The sequence below is a fragment of the Fusarium subglutinans genome, assembly GCF_013396075.1.
Source record: "Fusarium subglutinans strain NRRL 66333 chromosome Unknown NRRL66333_c0000344, whole genome shotgun sequence".
Classification (NCBI taxonomy): domain Eukaryota; kingdom Fungi; phylum Ascomycota; class Sordariomycetes; order Hypocreales; family Nectriaceae; genus Fusarium; species Fusarium subglutinans.
The window spans coordinates 1-17955 of NW_023502407.1; the positions used below are offsets into that span (position 1 = coordinate 1).

At 48.5% G+C, this 17955-nt stretch overlaps 7 protein-coding genes across 7 annotated transcripts; 4 read left to right on the plus strand and 3 right to left on the minus strand.

Moving 5' to 3' along the window:
• Positions 1-2320: 2320 nt before the first annotated feature.
• FSUBG_13445 (ADP ATP carrier) lies at positions 2321-3670 on the plus strand (the record flags this gene model as incomplete). Its single annotated transcript, XM_036678337.1, has 4 exons — positions 2321-2359; positions 2616-2637; positions 2743-2819; positions 2873-3670. 4 exons carry the CDS (start codon positions 2321-2323, stop codon positions 3668-3670), a joined length of 936 nt encoding a protein of 311 aa, XP_036531078.1.
• A 524-nt stretch (positions 3671-4194) lies between these two features.
• Positions 4195-4599, plus strand: FSUBG_13446 (Centromere X protein; the record flags this gene model as incomplete). The annotated part of the gene is made up of 1 exon (XM_036678338.1): positions 4195-4599. The coding sequence occupies one exon, from the start codon at positions 4195-4197 to the stop codon at positions 4597-4599; it is 405 nt and encodes a 134-aa protein (XP_036531079.1).
• A 2120-nt stretch (positions 4600-6719) lies between these two features.
• FSUBG_13447 (extracellular serine-rich) lies at positions 6720-7634 on the plus strand (the record flags this gene model as incomplete). Its single annotated transcript, XM_036678339.1, has 3 exons — positions 6720-6768; positions 6818-7169; positions 7220-7634. The coding sequence occupies 3 exons, from the start codon at positions 6720-6722 to the stop codon at positions 7632-7634; spliced, it is 816 nt and encodes a 271-aa protein (XP_036531080.1).
• Positions 7635-7989: 355 nt separating this feature from the next.
• FSUBG_13448 (membrane steroid-binding 2) lies at positions 7990-8851 on the minus strand (the record flags this gene model as incomplete). Its single annotated transcript, XM_036678340.1, has 2 exons — positions 7990-8490; positions 8546-8851. 2 exons carry the CDS (start codon positions 8849-8851, stop codon positions 7990-7992), a joined length of 807 nt encoding a protein of 268 aa, XP_036531081.1.
• Positions 8852-9471: 620 nt separating this feature from the next.
• Positions 9472-11493, plus strand: FSUBG_13449 (uncharacterized protein; the record flags this gene model as incomplete). The annotated part of the gene is made up of 2 exons (XM_036678341.1): positions 9472-9828; positions 9880-11493. 2 exons carry the CDS (start codon positions 9472-9474, stop codon positions 11491-11493), a joined length of 1971 nt encoding a protein of 656 aa, XP_036531082.1.
• A 625-nt stretch (positions 11494-12118) lies between these two features.
• Positions 12119-13682, minus strand: FSUBG_13450 (BTB POZ domain protein; the record flags this gene model as incomplete). The annotated part of the gene is made up of 3 exons (XM_036678343.1): positions 12119-13152; positions 13209-13418; positions 13520-13682. 3 exons carry the CDS (start codon positions 13680-13682, stop codon positions 12119-12121), a joined length of 1407 nt encoding a protein of 468 aa, XP_036531083.1.
• Positions 13683-14131: 449 nt separating this feature from the next.
• On the minus strand, positions 14132-17907 carry FSUBG_13451 (Replication factor C subunit 3; the record flags this gene model as incomplete). Its single annotated transcript, XM_036678344.1, has 7 exons — positions 14132-14526; positions 14579-15228; positions 15279-15442; positions 16010-16056; positions 16115-17376; positions 17490-17706; positions 17766-17907. 7 exons carry the CDS (start codon positions 17905-17907, stop codon positions 14132-14134), a joined length of 2877 nt encoding a protein of 958 aa, XP_036531084.1.
• Positions 17908-17955: the final 48 nt, after the last annotated feature.

Genomic DNA, 17955 nt, shown 5'->3' on the forward strand with positions numbered 1-17955 from the left:
AACTAAAATAGGTTATTTTAACTTTTAGTATATTAAAATATAAAAAATAGTTACTAATAAACTAATAAAGTTACTAAAAGTATAGAATTATAAGGAATTTTTATATTAACTTAATATAAAAAAGCTAGTAGAAAATTAATTAAAAGAAAATAGATTATAAGAAAAAATAAGGTTATAAAGTAAGGAAAATACCAAGAAGAAGGCTATAAAGAGCTATAATGTATAATAAGATAGCTTTACTTAACCTATAGATTAGGCTATAGGGTAGTGTTAAGATATATGCCTTAGGCCCTCAGGCCCCATATCTCTATATGTAGCCTGACTATAGGATCCTAGCTAGAGAATACATACACACCTCTTTGAGCCCTTACCCCTTTAATAATTCGGCTTAAAGGGATGAGCTTGTGTTCTTTTGACCGAAGTATGAGGAAAGCTACCCTCGAAGAGCAAGAGGCAAGCGCTACCTAGTAGGCAAGCTTATTAAAAAGCCCACGAAGCTTATGCAATTTCATCTAAGGGTTTTATCACACTATTACTTAGGAAAGACTATGTTCTACATATGTAGTAACCTGTCTAGAGCTGTACTACCTCTACTGGCCTGTATTAATGAGAAGAGTATACTTCTGTCACGGTCTGGTTACTCTAGTTCATGAAGCTTCATGAACCATATTTAGAGAACCTCTAAGAGGAATACAGTCTCTCCCGTGGTTTCAACAATATTTACAAACTTGCACCATGATTCCCTAAGATCACAAGCACTATCTGTACTCTTGTCCCATTTCCCAGTCTTGCCAGTGTCTCAAGTGGTCTGTCAACATGAGTTTAATTATTCCCTGGAAGCAGAGAAGGTTTCTATTCAATAGTTGAACCGTTAGAGCACCTTTCTTGTGGATCTTTAGTTCCCGTGTGGGATATCGCTGCCAATAGACCAATGACGCCAGGACAATTGATCACAAGCATTTACTACTTTTAACTCACAATTTTGGATTATCATAGTCAACAATATTATGGACACGATAAGAAAAATGAACAGATGGACAGATAAACCACATACATAGAGCCGATAGAGCTGGGGTGGTGCGGCGACTCCAGGAGATCGCTGGGCTGGAAGCTCTAAAGCTTCCTCGGTTGCTGAACAGAACTGGACCCGAGCAAAATTCTGATCGAGAAAACAAAAAAGAGTGTTCCCCGTATTCCGACTTGAACAAACAGACACCAATTGGACGGATAGGCTGAAGCAGGGGGGTGCAAACCGGGGGAGGCGATGAGGAAGATCCAAGAAGACCAAGACCAACACAGCGTGGCTCACCTTGATTGACGCAAAAAGCTTGCGCACTGTGCCAGGTTTGCAAGGCTTATTTCGGGCGTTGCGACCTGTGGAGGGACCGCCGGAAGCTAGGTAGGTAGTGGATTAGAGAACGAACTGGGGCTAGGAAAGGTGGGTGAAAGGAAGTCATGATGGAGGGAGGGATGGGGGAGAGATAATATCCAAAGTAATGAGAGACTGACGACATTTGATCGAGATAAGCCAATTACAGTTCATGATGGTAAGTGCGGGAGGAGAAATCAATGGAAGCACAATGGACTAGAAATTGATCAAAAATGGTTTATTTATTGTTGTTTCTCATAAATGCTGTGCACACAGAAAACTTTTCCGCCTGCAAAGAATTGACTATCATGGATGCTTCTGGGGGTCAGCTAATCATCACAGAAGTCTACAGCCTACAAGCACCAAACTTAGGTACTTACGTACTGTATCGTACAGTACCCCATACAGTAAAAAATGACCCCGAAGTGAGCTCCCATGTCTTAGAACGGGTCTAGGTCTCGGCGCTCGACAAAAAATCGGGGTGAACCGGCATCTCATCTTGCAGCCGGACAGCAAGCTCAAACCTGGATTTGTGCCAGAAATTACCCACAATTCAGTGCACTGATTGCCACTGAGTGGCCACTTGTCCACCCCCTGAAAAAAGCTCAGAGGCGCTCTGGGTACCCGGGGCACACAGACCTGGGCGAGGCTGTGGCCTCAGGCTTCTAACCCGCACTGTTGCCGTGGAGAGTACAGGACTACAGGTTGGCTTGGTTTTGGTTGGCTGGGGTCCCAGCTCCCTTTAGCGCGGGCCCGGAAAGATTCGCTCAAAAGCGCTTCTCATTCAGATCCGCCGCAATTTTTTTTCCCTCCCCCCAAATACCTCGCACCCCCCGTTGGCGCAGATTTATTTTCTCTCGACTCCTCCATTCTCTCTCTTTCTTCTTTCATCCTCAATCTCCCCTCAATCCTTTCTTCTTGTTCAAGGGAAAGACCTTCACAACCGCTACCATGTCTGCTGAGCAACCCCAGAAGGTCTTGGGCATGCCGGTAAGTTTCTTCTTCCTTTGATCACAGATCCCCTCGACCGTGAAATGCCGCGGCATCAAAAGATTATATCTTCGTCAATTAGCCGCCCGCGAGTCTTTCTACGTAATCGATATCAGATATAGATGTGCCGATTGCAATATACTCAACGGGCTTTAGTTGATGAAGATGCGATTTTTTTCTTTGCTTAGCTGGCATCCCCACAAGACTGCCACAGTATTCACAAAATGCCCAGAGTAAAATGCTAACATGCTTTTAGCCCTTCTTGGCCGACTTCTTGAGTATGTTCCCACGTCGCTACCGCTTATCAGCATTGATTCATTGGACACCATGCCCTTTATCGTGCTTGACGAACAAACCTGGTTCATGATACTAACAACTTGTAGTGGGTGGTGTTTCCGCCGCCGTCTCGAAGACCGCTGCCGCTCCCATTGAGCGTGTCAAGCTCCTCATTCAGAACCAGGTCAGTTGAATACAATTAAAGTATGCTTAATCTTAATTACTAACTCTCAGCAGGATGAGATGCTCAAGACCGGTCGTCTCGACCGCAAGTACGCCGGTATTGGTGACTGCTTCAAGCGCACCATGGCCGATGAGGGTGTCATGGCCCTCTGGCGAGGAAACACCGCCAACGTCATCCGATACTTCCCTACCCAGGCTCTGAACTTTGCTTTCCGTGACAAGTTCAAGAAGATGTTCGGTTACAAGAAGGATAAGGATGGCTACGCCCTCTGGATGGCTGGTAACCTTGCCTCCGGTGGTGCCGCTGGTGCCACTTCCCTCCTCTTTGTCTACTCTCTGGACTACGCCCGTACCCGTCTTGCCAACGATGCCAAGAACGCTAAGAAGGGTGGTGACCGTCAGTTCAACGGTCTCGTCGATGTCTACAAGAAGACACTCGCCTCTGATGGTATTGCCGGTCTCTACCGTGGTTTCATGCCTTCCGTTGCTGGTATCGTTGTCTACCGTGGTCTCTACTTCGGAATGTACGACTCTATCAAGCCCGTCGTCCTTGTCGGTAACCTGTCCAACAACTTCCTTGCCTCTTTCGCTCTCGGCTGGATCGTCACCACTGGTGCCGGTATCGCCTCTTACCCTCTTGACACCATTCGACGACGCATGATGATGACCTCTGGTGAGGCCGTCAAGTACAAGAACACCATGGATGCTGCCCGCCAGATCGTCGCCAAGGAGGGTGTCAAGTCTCTCTTCAAGGGTGCTGGTGCCAACATTCTCCGTGGTGTTGCCGGTGCTGGTGTCCTCTCCATCTACGATCAGCTCCAGGTCCTCCTCTTCGGCAAGGCCTTCAAATAAGCGCTTTGTATAACATACCCTGTATAGACATGTGCGTGGGGGGAACAAGGAATCCGGGGGATCTTAATCTGCGGGTTTGACATGGTGTCCGCTGGTTGAAACTAAAAGGCGAGATCGAAGTGCAGGGTTGAGGGAAGTTGTCACAGATACCGGACGTGGTCCTCTGAAACAGCAGCTCTTTACGGGTTAGAGGGGCATAGGCACGGCGTCTTTTTCTAATCTTGCTTTGCCTTCCGTTCTAGGCCGCTGTAATTTATACACAAATGCAATTTCCCTTTACTGTCCATACATTGTCTACTGATGCTTGTGATGTCATTTCCATGTTAGTTTCTCTTTTCTTTTCGTCATCATCTGCCTTGGTGGTACCGAGGGGGTTTGTTGTTTTGATGTTTGTGACTTGACGTTGGGTGCTTACTAAGCTATCAGTATCTATCATGTAGATTCAACACGGTTGTCAAAGTAATTCTTCCGCGGTGCAACAACTTTATGACGTTGGGCCCTTAGTGTCTACTTGAACTTTTGACATGCCTCCAAAGCAACCATCAGGGACAGGCCGTGGCCGACCAATAGCCACAACGAAGAAAGGCGCCAAGGCAGCAGAACCTGAATCCGAACCACAATCTAGCAATCCATTTGAGCTCTCAGATGACGATAACGACCGACACGGGAACTCAACGCGTGAAGCACAAGCTGTAGAAGAAGAGGAACCCGACAAGTCGATCCCGCCGGAGCTGCTCACACGGCTGCTGCACGAATTCTTTGCTAAAGATGCGACGCGGATATCAAGAGATGCAAACGCCGCGGCAGGCAAATACTTTGATGTATTTGTGAGAGAGGCTATTGCGAGAGCGGCTGTGGAGAAGGATGGCGGATTTCTAGAAGTTGAGGACCTGGAGAAGGTATCGCCACAGCTGTTGCTTGATCTTTGAGTGGTATCAATTGGTGTCTATCAATTGGTGTCTCTTCCACCCTCGGGGTGAACAAAAGTCGAAGTGTTCAATGGGTATGCATCTGGAGAGAAGCCCTGACGACCGCGCACGACTGACGCTTTCATACACAGAGTAGAGTATGGTGGCTCTGCGGGCCAGCGACTCCCTATGTTGCACTTTGACGATAATACTGTTACGTTTATCTGAAAAGCATTCGACCGACTTTTCATAAATATTGACAACAGCAGTCGATACTTTGATTTTCGAAAGCTCATTATCGCAACGCGATGTCTCTCACTACGCCTAGTAATCATCTCAAGCTCAAGGAAGCGAGGACGGAGCACCACCATCCGATAGATGCAATGATCGCTCGCACTGCGCCTGGTGTCTTCCAACTGTGTCAGCACCGATTGTTCATATTGGTGTTCGCCATCGCCCCCCCGGATCTTTTGCCACAAGTGCGGGAGCTTTCACCAGCTATGTACTGAGAAACGGAATCCTTGACTTGGGGCAGTTTGGCAAGTCGCCATATCACGGATTTGAGTTGTAAGCCTTTTGTTAATATGAGGGAAGAATCAAGACGTATTCGCAGAGTCAACTGGATGTTACAATGCCCATATTTAGAGAATCGTGACAGGTTATATTTGCAATGACTATGAAACCTCGCTCAAGAAGGATCATGTAATCCGCAGCCCTAGATCTCCAAGCCGCCCTGGTGTCTTAATAGTCGCGAGCTAAGCCTGGTATTGTGCTATTGCTTCTCGTTCCTGTTTGTTGAATGCAGTCTTGGGGTTTGGTAACTGTTCTCGCCAATTGTACAGATGGGTGTTTCGCCTAAGAAGTTCGGTTGTGAGCCTCGAAATTAATACTGGCCAAGGACGATCTTTAGTCGTCTATTGAGCAAGCTGAATTTCGTCGAACATCTCGTGTAAATAAAATCGTATTAGTAGATTATTTAAGCATACTAAGTTAATAAAGCTGGGGTGTTCCAAATGGCAATACTCCAACAGCTCGTCCCCACACATACCTAGGTAGGTACGTTTGGAACCTGCAACCAATACGAAACATCACAGCTGAAACCCGACAAACTAATGCAACCTCAGCGCAAACTCAAATAATGTTATTCTACGTCAAGAGAAAGCCAAGGCTCTCAAGTTTCAAAATACCGTACGGCGGCTTTTCACCCATGTGGCCTTAAACCCTTTAAGGACCAATAGTGGCAGCGAAACTATATTCGTCTCAAGATATTACGGATGAGGCACTTCCGAAGCAGACGAACCCCTGGTCGGTCTGCTCCGACACGGTTGGGCCTGGAGCCGAGACCTATAGTCACCGAAAATATCTAGCTGTTAGTCTGCTATGGTATAGGTCTGGATAATAGACATACCAAGCGCTATGGTTTGATTTCTCAGTTGACTTGACCAACAAAACCAGAACTAAGTCATTTCGGACAGAAAGACCCCCAAATCAATGCTGACCATGGAAATCCGAAAAAGAGGAAGCGATCATAATCTTTTGTCCGAATTGCGATAGCCGCCGCTCTTCTGTATTCGGTCCCGAACATTATGTCGTTGAGCTCGATATCTGAACCTGACATATAGCCTGGGTAGTTCCCAAGCAATACCAAAGCTAGCCAAGACTTACCCAGCACTATTTGTTTCATTCCTCAACTCTTCCAGCGAAGCCTTGTTAATAGTGTCTCATACTACGCCCGTCCTGTAAGTCTACCGAGGAGCCGAGACGGAAGCCCCAAGATCCATCTTTCGGCGCCGTTGAGAGGCGTGCTTCAGATGTGCTTCGAAACTCGTAATCAGGGTCAAGGCCATCATAGGCCAAGCCCTTAGGTCGATGTATATATACCAATCCGTCTCGTCTCTTTTGTTTTGTTTCTCCTCATCTCTCATCTCGTTCCATAATCAACAGTCTGGTCCTGTTCCCATTGGACGCGTTTCCTTTGTTCTTTCAATCTTTCATTAATTCTTCTTGTTACTTTCTTAGACGAGGCTAGTCCTTGAGAGCGCAAGTCGCTTCTTTTCTTTGCTCCCATCTCTGAACATCTCTCCCAGAGTGCCTTTCCTTTGCCTCTACCAAATATTCACAATCCCAAATCTCTAATCATTATGTATTTCTCTCAAATTGCTATTGTAGCCCTTGCGGCTGTTGCTGAAGGTATGTGCTCCTGGAGCTACAAAGAAGAATCAACTAACAGTCTTCTTAGCTGTCGATGTCCAAGTCGTCTCGGTTGGCAGAAACTCAGCAACAAATGCCACTGGTATCAAGTTCTGGCCTGAAAAGATCACAGCAGAGCCAGGAACCATGGTCCAGTTTCAATTCTGGGCTGGCAACCACACAGTGACACAGTCTACCTTCGACGACCCTTGTGTGCCCATTGGCAACGTTATGTCGAACGTCACTGGAATATACTCTGGCTACCAGCCTGTGGAGGCTAGCATGTCCAAGGGCATGATTCCCACCTACACCATCATGGTCAAAGACAAGAAACCTATGTGGCTATTCTGCAGCAAGGCAAAACACTGCCAGGGTGGAATGTCGATGGTCATCAACGAAAAGTGAGTCTGCTACGACCTTCTGTCAGGGTTCATTATTAATCGTCATCCAGCACATCTGCCAATGCTACAAGATCGCTCAACAACTATAAGAGCCTTTGTAGTTCAGCTACAGTCTCCGAAGTCGTTCCTGTTCAAGGTGGTGGCTCACCACAAGGCGGAAATGGTGGCAATGGTACCAACACAGGCGGCTCTGGAGGCGGTAGCTCAGACGACGGCAGCTCCTCCGGCGACGACAGCTCTGATGGCGGCAGCTCCTCCGGTGACGATAGCTCCGATGACGGCAGCTCCGATGGCGGCTCTGAGGATGGTTCTGGCACGCCAACTGGCGTCTCTGCCCCTGGAGCTACTGGCACTCCCACATCTGGTTCTTCGGGCGATCCTGTGGTCACTGCTGCTGCTGCTGAGCTCAAGGCCCCTATTTCGATGCTGCTCGCAGTTGGTGCCGCTGCTATGTATGTACTATAAGCTGAGAGCATGACGAAATTTTGAATGGATAGACATAATGCTGGGAACAATTAATGGGGATATTTGTACCAATTGCTGGAACGGTTGGGCAGCCTCGGGATAGGCACAGTCATCAACGGTGTTTACGGCCAGGTTCAACGGGAAAGTGTATCAAGGTTGAACATTTAGATAACAACCAAGAATACCCAAAACCATTAGAGAGATCATGCTCATTATCCCTTAATTTGAAGTTTCTAACGTTTCACGGTCATGTATATAATGTCTTTTGAGCTTTAGCCCAGTTGGGGTTGAAAAAGGATAGATATATGATAATAAAAATAACATAAAAATACAACATCGCCAGTGTAAGTATGGATTAATCCTTCTTGGGAATCTTTCTGGTCTTTCTGCTTCTCTGGGCCTGGTCACAAAGCTTCTTAGGCTTCTCTTTCTCTAGCCAGTCGGGTTCCCGATACACATATCCCACCTTGGTGTACTTCTTGCTGTTGGCAAAGAAGTCGACCCAATGCTGGAGCGCTGCGTCGGCCCTCTTTTTAGCCTCTTCTCTCTCCTTGATCTTAAGCTCAGCCAGGGCCTCGGGTGTCCAGTGAGAGTCAACTTCAGGATCGTCGAGCGGCAGGAAAGTCTCCTCATAGCCCCGGAGGTCGGCGGTCTGGTCCTCAGCAAAGCAGCCGGTCACGAAGCCGCGAGCAGCATCGGTGGCAGCGAAGTAGCTGTAGGAGCCCCCTGGGCCGTACATGCGGCGGCCGTTAGAAACATCATAAATCGTACCATTGATGGCAAGAAGAAGAGGTCTATCGGGGTCGGTACCGTCGTGGAGGGAGAGTTCCTCTAAAGTCATATATACAGGAGGTGGCTAACGGAGAACGATAGTTAGGAATAGTCCGACAATCATTATAGATTCAACGTACAGGTCCAAGAATCAAGTCCTTGTAGAATCTCTGGGTCATCCAGTCAGGCTTGTTCTTGTGTCCCCACCAGAAACTCTCTCCTCCGCTAATAACATAGCTTAGACCCATTGAGGCCACGATAATGAAGCTGATGACACGAACGACATCGAGGTAAGGTGAGTAGCCATCCCATGGGTCTTCTTCGTCGACCTTAGCCGAGGACCTCTTTTTGCCCTTTTTTGTCGGAGTCGAAGGCTGAGAGACTTCAGTTTCGGTCTCGTTCTTGGGCTGAGGCTTGCGCTGACGCAGAGTTGATTCATCGGCCATCCTGACAAATAACAAATGTGATCTTGAACAAGTTTTAGAAAAGATGAAGGTAAAAGAATTGAAAGGAGACAGAAACAGATTTATAGAAACGAATGTTACAATAGGGGCGATCTTAATATAAAGTGGCGTGTCCTGCTACCTTGACCTGGCCTCTGCTCGGAGTCGGAAGCTTCAACTTTTTCCCTTTCCCATGGATCAATGGAGTTAACTTGCGACGTTGGACAGCTTTATCGTGATTCTGGCACGCCTTATCAGCCAAGTCACTCCACTTCGCGGGGTCAGCACAGTTAAAAGCAGCTGATTGGAGCGTTGAGCTCAAAATGCTACAAACACACCACTAGGGGTAAGTTATAAATAAACGGCCAGATTGCTTAACATGAGGTCACCTGACGTCGACTCCATCACCACAGCAACAAGTTACTCACCAATTGGTACACACCAAAGTGGGATGGTAAACAATCGATGCTACACCAGCACCACTTTTACTCAACCACAACACACTAATAACTTTCAACTTGATTGTCGACCCTGCATAACGGCAGCCACTTGCGATAAAACTCAATCAGTTCAGTTTGATACCCCATATCTACCTCCACGTCTGCATCGAAATCATCTCAACAATGGAAGAGACAAATAGTCCACCCGGCTCACCGGGCGGTCCTCTTCAGGCCGTCACTGCTGAGCGTGTCAACCAACAAAGAGAGCGCGAGTCCGTATTCTCTCACCTTCGTGGTGGCTCAAGAGATACCTCCGTTCATGATAAGATCAGCCAGTTCAACAACCTTAGTGTTACTATGCAATCAAAACAGTTGGAACGCAAAACAGCAGATGCTGCTTTGAAGCGCGCTATGCTTGGTCGCGAAGAGGCCGAGACTGAGGTGCGCAAATATAGAGAGGAGAACAAAAATCTACGAAAGGCCATCGATGAGGGTAAAGACCGTGAGCGCAAAGTCGGAGAACGCCTGGAGTCATTAATGGTAGGTATTCTCGGAAGCCAATGTAAACATTGCATGTTGACCATGTCATAGGAGAACTATGGCCGAGCAAAGGAGACCCATGCACACACACAAGCTCTATGGGAAAAGGAGATTCGCCGCGCACGAAAAGAGACATTCAAAACACAATCATCAATCGTCAAGCTCCAAGAAGAACTCAAGTCAGCACGCACAAACGCCAAGATGATCGACGAAAACCTCAAACGAGAAAAGGCTAGGAGCAAGGTCCGAGAGCAAGAAGCATTCGAAGCGCGCTATCAGATTGTTGGTGTCCAAGAACAACTAGATCAAGCACTGGAGCGCATCAAGCTCGTCGAACAGGAACGTGACGCCTACAAGACTGCGGCCAAGAACGAGGAAGTTGCTCGAATCGCTGCCGAGGGTCGTATTCCTCTACCACCACAGGATGCTGACGATGAGTTTGGTTCTCCTAACAAGGACAAGAGGCGAGCGTCAAAAGATCCTCGAGTTTCTCTATCGACAATGGACATCATCTCCTCGGAAGCCAGTGAGGTCGAGATTGAGGAATTGTCCACTCAGTTGCAGTGGGAGCGCCAAAGAGCAGACCGTGCCCATGAGATGATTGAATTCTTACAGGCCGAATGCCATCTCCGTTGCTGTGCTTGCTCTAAGTCAGCCCGTCGTGCCAGTGTCGAGATCCCTCGCCAGAAACGCCGGAGCTCTTTTGGACTAGAGGGACCAAACGACAAGGTCCTGAAACTGGATAGTGAGGCAGTAGAGGGCGAGAAGCGTGCTATTACTCCTCCTCGTATCGAGGAACCGCTTGCCCAGACCGAGCCCGAAGGAGGAGCAGAGCCTGATGTTCAGCCCGAGCCAGTCCATGAACATCACCTCCAAGAGCCCCCTCAACGTATCATTAAATCCAGGAAAGAGCCCCGCCGAAGCACCATATTCTGCCCCAAAGAAGGTATTTTCAGGACGGTTTCGGAGCAAGAAGCCGAAATCATTGAGGCACAACGCAAAATCGAAGAGACCGAGGCAGCTGATAAGGGTCAGCGAGAAAGTCATGCTGGGAGTGAATATCAGGATGTTGACGAGGTTGTAGTTGAAGAGCAGATTGAAGCTGAAACTACGATTGGTGATGGCACTGAGATAGAGCCACGTTACTCTGGCGAGTACGATAACTACCGGAGATACGCACGAACCCCTTCAGTCGAGCCTCCAGCCTTCGCCATGCTTGCTCAAGAGAGAACATCACTCGCCTCACTTCTCAACGCCCCTCACAGTCACTCGGCACCTGTTCCTTCAGTACCAACCATGCCAGACGTGGCCGAGGATATACTTGTCTCTCCTGACACTCGACCTCACACCACAAATGCCTTCTACACCGTCACTACTACGACAACCGTGCCAGTCCACGACGACAAGGCCCGGAATAGTGCCTCCTTCAACGAACGTCTCCGCACACCATCCCACAACAGCACAGGCACCACCTTTGATATGTCAAATCCTGCTCTCACCCCTACCATGACACGCGAGCAGGCTCTGGCCAAGATCCGTGAACGTCGTGGCCGTGCCCGTTCAATGGCACAGGGCACAATGACACCTAGCCGTCGAATGGTCGAGGGCGTTGAACGACGAGATATGAGTGCTCCCACAGGCAAGGTTGCTGGCAAAGGGCGATAAATGTTGAACGACCAAATTGTATGAGCCATGACACGACCTGACGAACGCCCTACTACTCTTCACATTTACCCCTATTTCCCCCTCCTGAAACTTTCTCTTTTCCGACCCGACCCGACCCGACCATCCATAAAAAGTGATCGATTTTCACCTCTCCTGATGGGCCCCTATATTTCCGCTCACCCTTTAGCCCATCACTTTTTCTTTTTTCCTGCAGGGCGAAGGGGCGTTATTGTGTTTTCTCTATAATTTGTTGCTGTCAAATCACTTGGGACTCAAGGACATGCAGCATCATTCAGCGACTTTCCATCTTGTTTCTATGACTGTTTTAGAGATGGTCTTGTGGATTCTCATGACATGTGTCAGACAAACTCTTTTGTTGGTTTTGGTTATAATTAACTTGCGTTGGCTGGATTGTGTACGAATTCCTTGTTCCGTATTTGCAATAACTCTATAACTGTGTCAAATACCCCCGTTTTCATATTTTCGTGTGGTATTTCATACTATTAGACCTCTCAAAGAAGCTCGTTATTGTCTCCAAGATGCCAGTCACAGATCTGGCTCGTAACATAAAAGCATTTTCTGTTCTCGCTACCACGACTGCAAAGACCACGTGAAATGTACTGCATTAGCTTCCCAGAAAGCTCCTTGACATGTTGCGTGACAACTGCGAGCGCATTGCATCAAGCTTCGCTGCAACAAGAATACATTCAACACCCCTGCCGTTTGGTGCGGTTTGAATGCGTAACCTCCATTGCCCTGTCGTGACAACCCACTCCTCATCGCCCGAGTCACCATCTGCTCGCTTTCGCTTCCTGGGGTATTCGTTTGCGGAAGATTCGGACGCCGCGGCATTGATGAAATCCTCGAGATAGTCCTTCCCGTCCAGAATAATAGCGGATTCGGGCTCCAGTACTACACGAACAAGATCTTCCTTTAATAATGCATTTCCGAGGGTTGTCAACTGTCCGTGGTTGGTGAGATGTTCAGATTTGATCGCTTGGTGAAAGTTTAGCTTTGACGAGACAAGCTCAAACAACTTTGCAACTCGTGCTTTGGTGTCCCTGAAGAACTCTGCCCTAGCATTACTTCCTGAGAAATGAAGCTTTGTTGTTTCGCCGCCAATTTCAAGGACCAGCTCAGCAGGCTTCTCGTCCACATAAGGTCGAGCGTATTGCACAAAGCCGGTCAACGGGTCTGTATTGCTAATAAAGACACTAACACCACTTTTCTGTATGTTCTCAAGACGAAGGACAATCTCATCGCGTCTCGTGGCTTGATTGTAACTTAGCGAATGCGGGATAAGGCGCTGCTCGAGGCCCTTGAAATGAAAGTAGCGCGCATCGCTGAGGAGATCCTGGCGGTGTGCCTCATCACGTATTCGAATAGGATATCCTCGGAGAAAGTGTAGGAGCTCAGCAAATGTATCAGCGCTGCGCTTCGGAACCGAAGGAGGGAGGATCGAGGGTGGACGGATTAGGCCTTCGCGGTCAAGGCCAGGGAAGAGGTCATCCGGGCGTGAGAAGAAAGCTGCGAAGCCGAGGGAGAAGTAGTTCGGAGAATTCCCTGGGTCGTTGAAGATCTCACGAGGAATCTGAAACTCGCGATGGCCGATGGAGATAAAGATACTCTCCTCATAGAGCTGAGAGATTAGCTTGGGCACTGTTTACCCAAAATGTCAGTTCAGGATTTTAGATTGCAAGATGCAAGCGACCAACAGCTATAGAATTGTGCATCTGAAAACAGACGCACAAAGTGCTCGCCGTCGCGAGGCTGAACATGGTAGCCCTGAAGATGAAGAGAGATATCGCGAAAGATGGCTGGATCGCGATCAATGTAGAGCGTTCGGATAGCCGAGTTCGACTCGTCGTTTCGTTCTTTTGCCGATTCTAACTGGCAAACAAAGTATTGAGAGAAGTACGAAGGTGCTGCGAAGCGTTAGTCGAGAACTATGAGATAGGTAGACAATTGTGCCGGCGCAATGCGACAAGTCAGTTGTCGCAAAGACATTTGTAAAGTCAAGACTCACCGTCAGACGATAGCGATGCCCCCGAGAGCTTAAACAATTCGCTGCCGATCTGAATTGGAAAGACGCGCTCATGAGGCAGAATAAGCGGGATCCGAGAGACGTTGCGCTCTGACAGCGGCTCGACAGTTAAATTTCCAGCATCAGAGGAAGCGATTGAGGTCATTGTTACAGTATTTGTAAGGAGGACTTGCTGGCCTTTCAAACGTACAGCGACTTCTCGGCGAAATGCGACAGCTAGCTCTCAAGTGCAATGCCCTGAGGAGTTGAAGTCGCAGCGCACCGTTTTAATGTTGACAAGCTACCATTGAGGTGTAGTAAATTTATCCGGCGACAGCTCTGAGCTTACACGAAGGTTGCATGAGCTTGCGCCACTAGACATGGATAGTGGCTGACAGATACATTATTAACAGTCTTACAAAGTCGCGGCGCCTGGGTTTAAAATCATTGTCATGATGCTTAATTGGTTTCATCTATGTTCTATAGGAGGCTTTTGATGCTTATAGCACAGTTGATCGTCGTGTAACATCATACGAATATTCAGCCTTTAATGTCAATCACCTCATTACGTCCTTGTGCAGACGCGACGCTCGATATCCCGTAGAGACTCTGAGATTATCGGCCCATCAACTCAACTCCATTTCGGACAACTCCAACGACTGCACCAGTCTGGATCAACTCACTGCCTCCACCGGCGACTCTATGCTCGATGTTGGCGAGACCATCCAGCCAGGTGATCATCACCTCAGGACCAACCTCTAGCTTCACCAACTCCTCGGAAAGCGCTGTAATAATATCCGCCAGCGCAAGACCTCGCGACATCTTGAGAGCGTTGATAGTATTTAAACAACTTGTGACATCCGATGTCTTAAGCAGCGTCGCCACAATCTCTTTGATGGCATCAGGCGGGGGTGCCGCAATGCAGTTATAAATAGTCTCCGTTGTGATATTTTCGCGTTCAATTTCGCTGTCAGGCACTTTGGGTGCATCCTTTGCTCGCAATGGTGTACCTGGGCCTCTGTTAGTGCTCGTTTTGGGAAAGATAGATGCATGTAGACTCACTGGATGCGTGACAGGCCTGTAGAACGTTCAGTGCTCTTCGCATATCACCCTTGCTCAGCTTCACCAACGCATCAACCGCCTCTCCGCCAATCCTGACATGCTCCTCTTCCACTACCTTGTCAACTAGCACCCTAATATCGCCCTCTTTTAGCGGACTGAAACGGAACCGTGTACATCGACTCAGAAGCGCTGGGCTAAGCTTGTGGGAATAGTTTGCAATGATGCAGAACCGTGTGTTGGTGGTGTACTTCTCCATTATTCGTCGTAGAGCCATCTGGGCTGTGCTCGTCATAGCATCAGCCTCATCCAGAACAATGAGCTTAAATCCAGCCATCGAGTTGCCTGAGCGGGCAGATGCACCACCCATGGAGAAGATCTGTTTAGTACTAGCAAATGTCTTGATCTGCTCTCGCACTACATCGATACCACGGTCATCTGAGGCATTGAGCTCGAGAACCATTTGGCGCATATTCGCAGCTCCGTAGATACGACGAGCAAGGGCAAGAATTGTGGACGTCTTTCCAGTACCTGGAGGGCCGTAGAGGAGTAGATGAGGGAGACGATTCTGGTCGATGAATTTGTTGATGGTAGCGAGGATATCTTGATGGCCCGAGACGTCGTCAAGGGTGTTTGGGCGGTACTTTTCAACCCTGGACTCTGTTAATACTGATCCTTGAAGACGTTTCTTACAAGCACCTACCAAGGGAGACTATCCTCAGCCTCAACTGGCAGATTCGCAGCACTTCGCTTGCCTTGCTTGGCTTCAGAGGAAAATATCACATCTTTGCTGACAACAGGGACATCAACGTCCATCTCTTCCCCAATATCGGACATATTTGCGCTTGCTTTATTGTTGTTTTCGGTCTTTTAGTGATGTGTTGTTTTCCGGGATTGCTCGTTCTGCAATTCTTGAGTCGTTGCGCTGTGGATGTTTGAATGTTGAGGTCAGTGAGGAATACGCGCCAAGTTACATCTAAGCGCGTCTAAGCGTGTCAGTCAATTAAGACCCTTGCACATAGTAACGGCCAATCACAAAGGCGAAATCGTCTAGGTAGGTACTTCACACTTCCACTTACACCCTTTAACTGAAGCATCGCGATTCCTTGATACCGGCACATCTCTGTGACTGATGTTTATTTCCAAACAGAAGATCGTTATAGCACTGATTCGGATATACTATCGTGAATACAACTAAGTTTCAATTGCAACTCTAAAGTTGTCTAGAGATATATCACCCACAGAAACCCAAAGGTGACATAACCAATAAACCATTCCAGCGCCCATCATTCATCACCCTATATGTTCATTAAAAAGAAGAATGTATAACTGTATCCTAGAGGCCACTAGAAAATAATACACGGCGGTGGCCTCTCTTGTCTCATTTCATCTCATCACTCATCGTTCACGTAACTGATTCGTCCCCAAGCCTACAATCTCAAACATTATGGGGATAATAGCCACTGCAAACCAAGCAATGCCTATCACATCAGTCAGCAACCCATTTCTCTAGTCAGGAAAAGATCTTCAGCAACTTACCAGTGTATACCACGAGTTTAGTCACGACCTCGACGTCATATCGCACACGGGGTTTGATTAATTGCGAGAACATCTCCCGCTCTCCCAATCCGTCCTCGGCGCCCGTAACAAAGATCTCAACCCGATCACCATCGGCGGCTGGTGTTGTCACAACCTCGCCGGTTCCCATCATCTGCTCGAATTCAACGATTCGGTTTGCCTGTGCACCAGACGCCTGAGCTCCCTTGCCAGAATAGTCTTCATGCGTGGTCTGGAGCTCCAGGTTGCTTGACTTGCTCTTCAAGCTATGGTTACTGCTGACACTCTCGCGCCGCTTGCGCTCTCTATACGCCAAGGTCTCGTATGCATCTGCGGCACTCTGAGGACCAATCGACACAGAACGACCTCGGGTGGTAGGGTTTCGGATACTCTCGACCATACGTGGGAAGTCGGACGGCGAAGGGAAAAGAGTGTCGATACGAGAGCCTGTTGGTACAGTCTTGTACTTACTAGCAGGAGTGAAAAATCGTCGAGGCATGTTCACGCCAACCTGTTCAAATATTCGGAATAGATGAGGCAAGAGCTTAAGCAGTAAAGGCTTCATCGTCTCGCGCCACGCAAAGACGACAAGAACGCCGAAAACGATCCTAGCCACGTTGGCAGCCAGTCCCAAGTGCGTAATATCCACGGATCCTCCACCATGCGCATGAGTCTCCCAGGGATCTAGCGCAATCTTGCCATATGTCCAAGTACCGAATTCGAGACCAATGACAACACCAGCAAAGGCAACACTGTCATCGTAACACGGGCAGTCGTCTGCCGGCTCAGGATGAATGCGCACGAGTACAAGAATAATCAAGGCAGCTACGAGAGGCGCAGCCCAAGAGCTAGAGTGCATATATTCATCCAGGGGAGGTCCGTAGTAGAATTCGAGCAGAGAAATAGCGGCACCCATGATAGACCCTACAATGACGTCGAGGAAGCCATGCATGCCACAGTATAAGCGCCCAAATATGATCGAAGCAGCGTAGAAGTATGAGAGGCATTCGAGTGCGAATTTGGTGGTTGGAGCTAGCGTGTTATCGGGACTGCGTAGTATCAGAAGCGCATAGACAGCGACAGATACGGCATTGGCGCTATGGGTCGAGGGGAAACCGTATTCGAGAGCTGCAGAACCAGACATTGTGATTCGGTGCAAAGGGGGCGAAAGTGGTCGCGGGAGAGAGTAGAAGTCCTTGATAAAGCCTGTCCAGAAGACACCGAGCGCAAGAATATGCACAAGTCTACACAATGAAGCATGTCAGTACCTGTTAAATCCTGTAATCTCGAGAATCTGGAGATTTGTGACTGCAACCGCAGCGCAGCGCATGTAGACGTTGAACATGGTGTGACCTACCCCTTGCCAAATGCTGCATAACCACACCAGAAGCAGATGGGTAATCCGATCATGAAGAAGGTATGGGTTCCGAGGTTGGCAGTGATGGCGAAGTAGCTATCAAGAGCTGGAGTCCGCAACTTCTCTTGCATCCACGCAAGGTAGGGTGTCTCCCAGCGGATCAGAGGCAGCATCTGTTGGCGCAGATTGTACCGCCATTTTGGCAGGGCACGCTTGTCTGCGAGAAGAGCAATCAGCAAAGCGCGAGGCGCGAGACAGGCCGTTGTTGAGGCGTACAGTGATCGAGACTCCTCAGTCCGGCATCGGGAACCTCATCGCCTTTGGCAGAGCCGTTGGTCGTAGGCAGAACCGTGGTGGTCGTGGTAGCAGCGGGAATGTGGGCGCTCGACGGCGGGGCATCGCGTTGAGGGTCGCTCATGGTTTTGCGGCGGGAGTAAAGGTAAGAGATACGTCAATTGCGACGAGT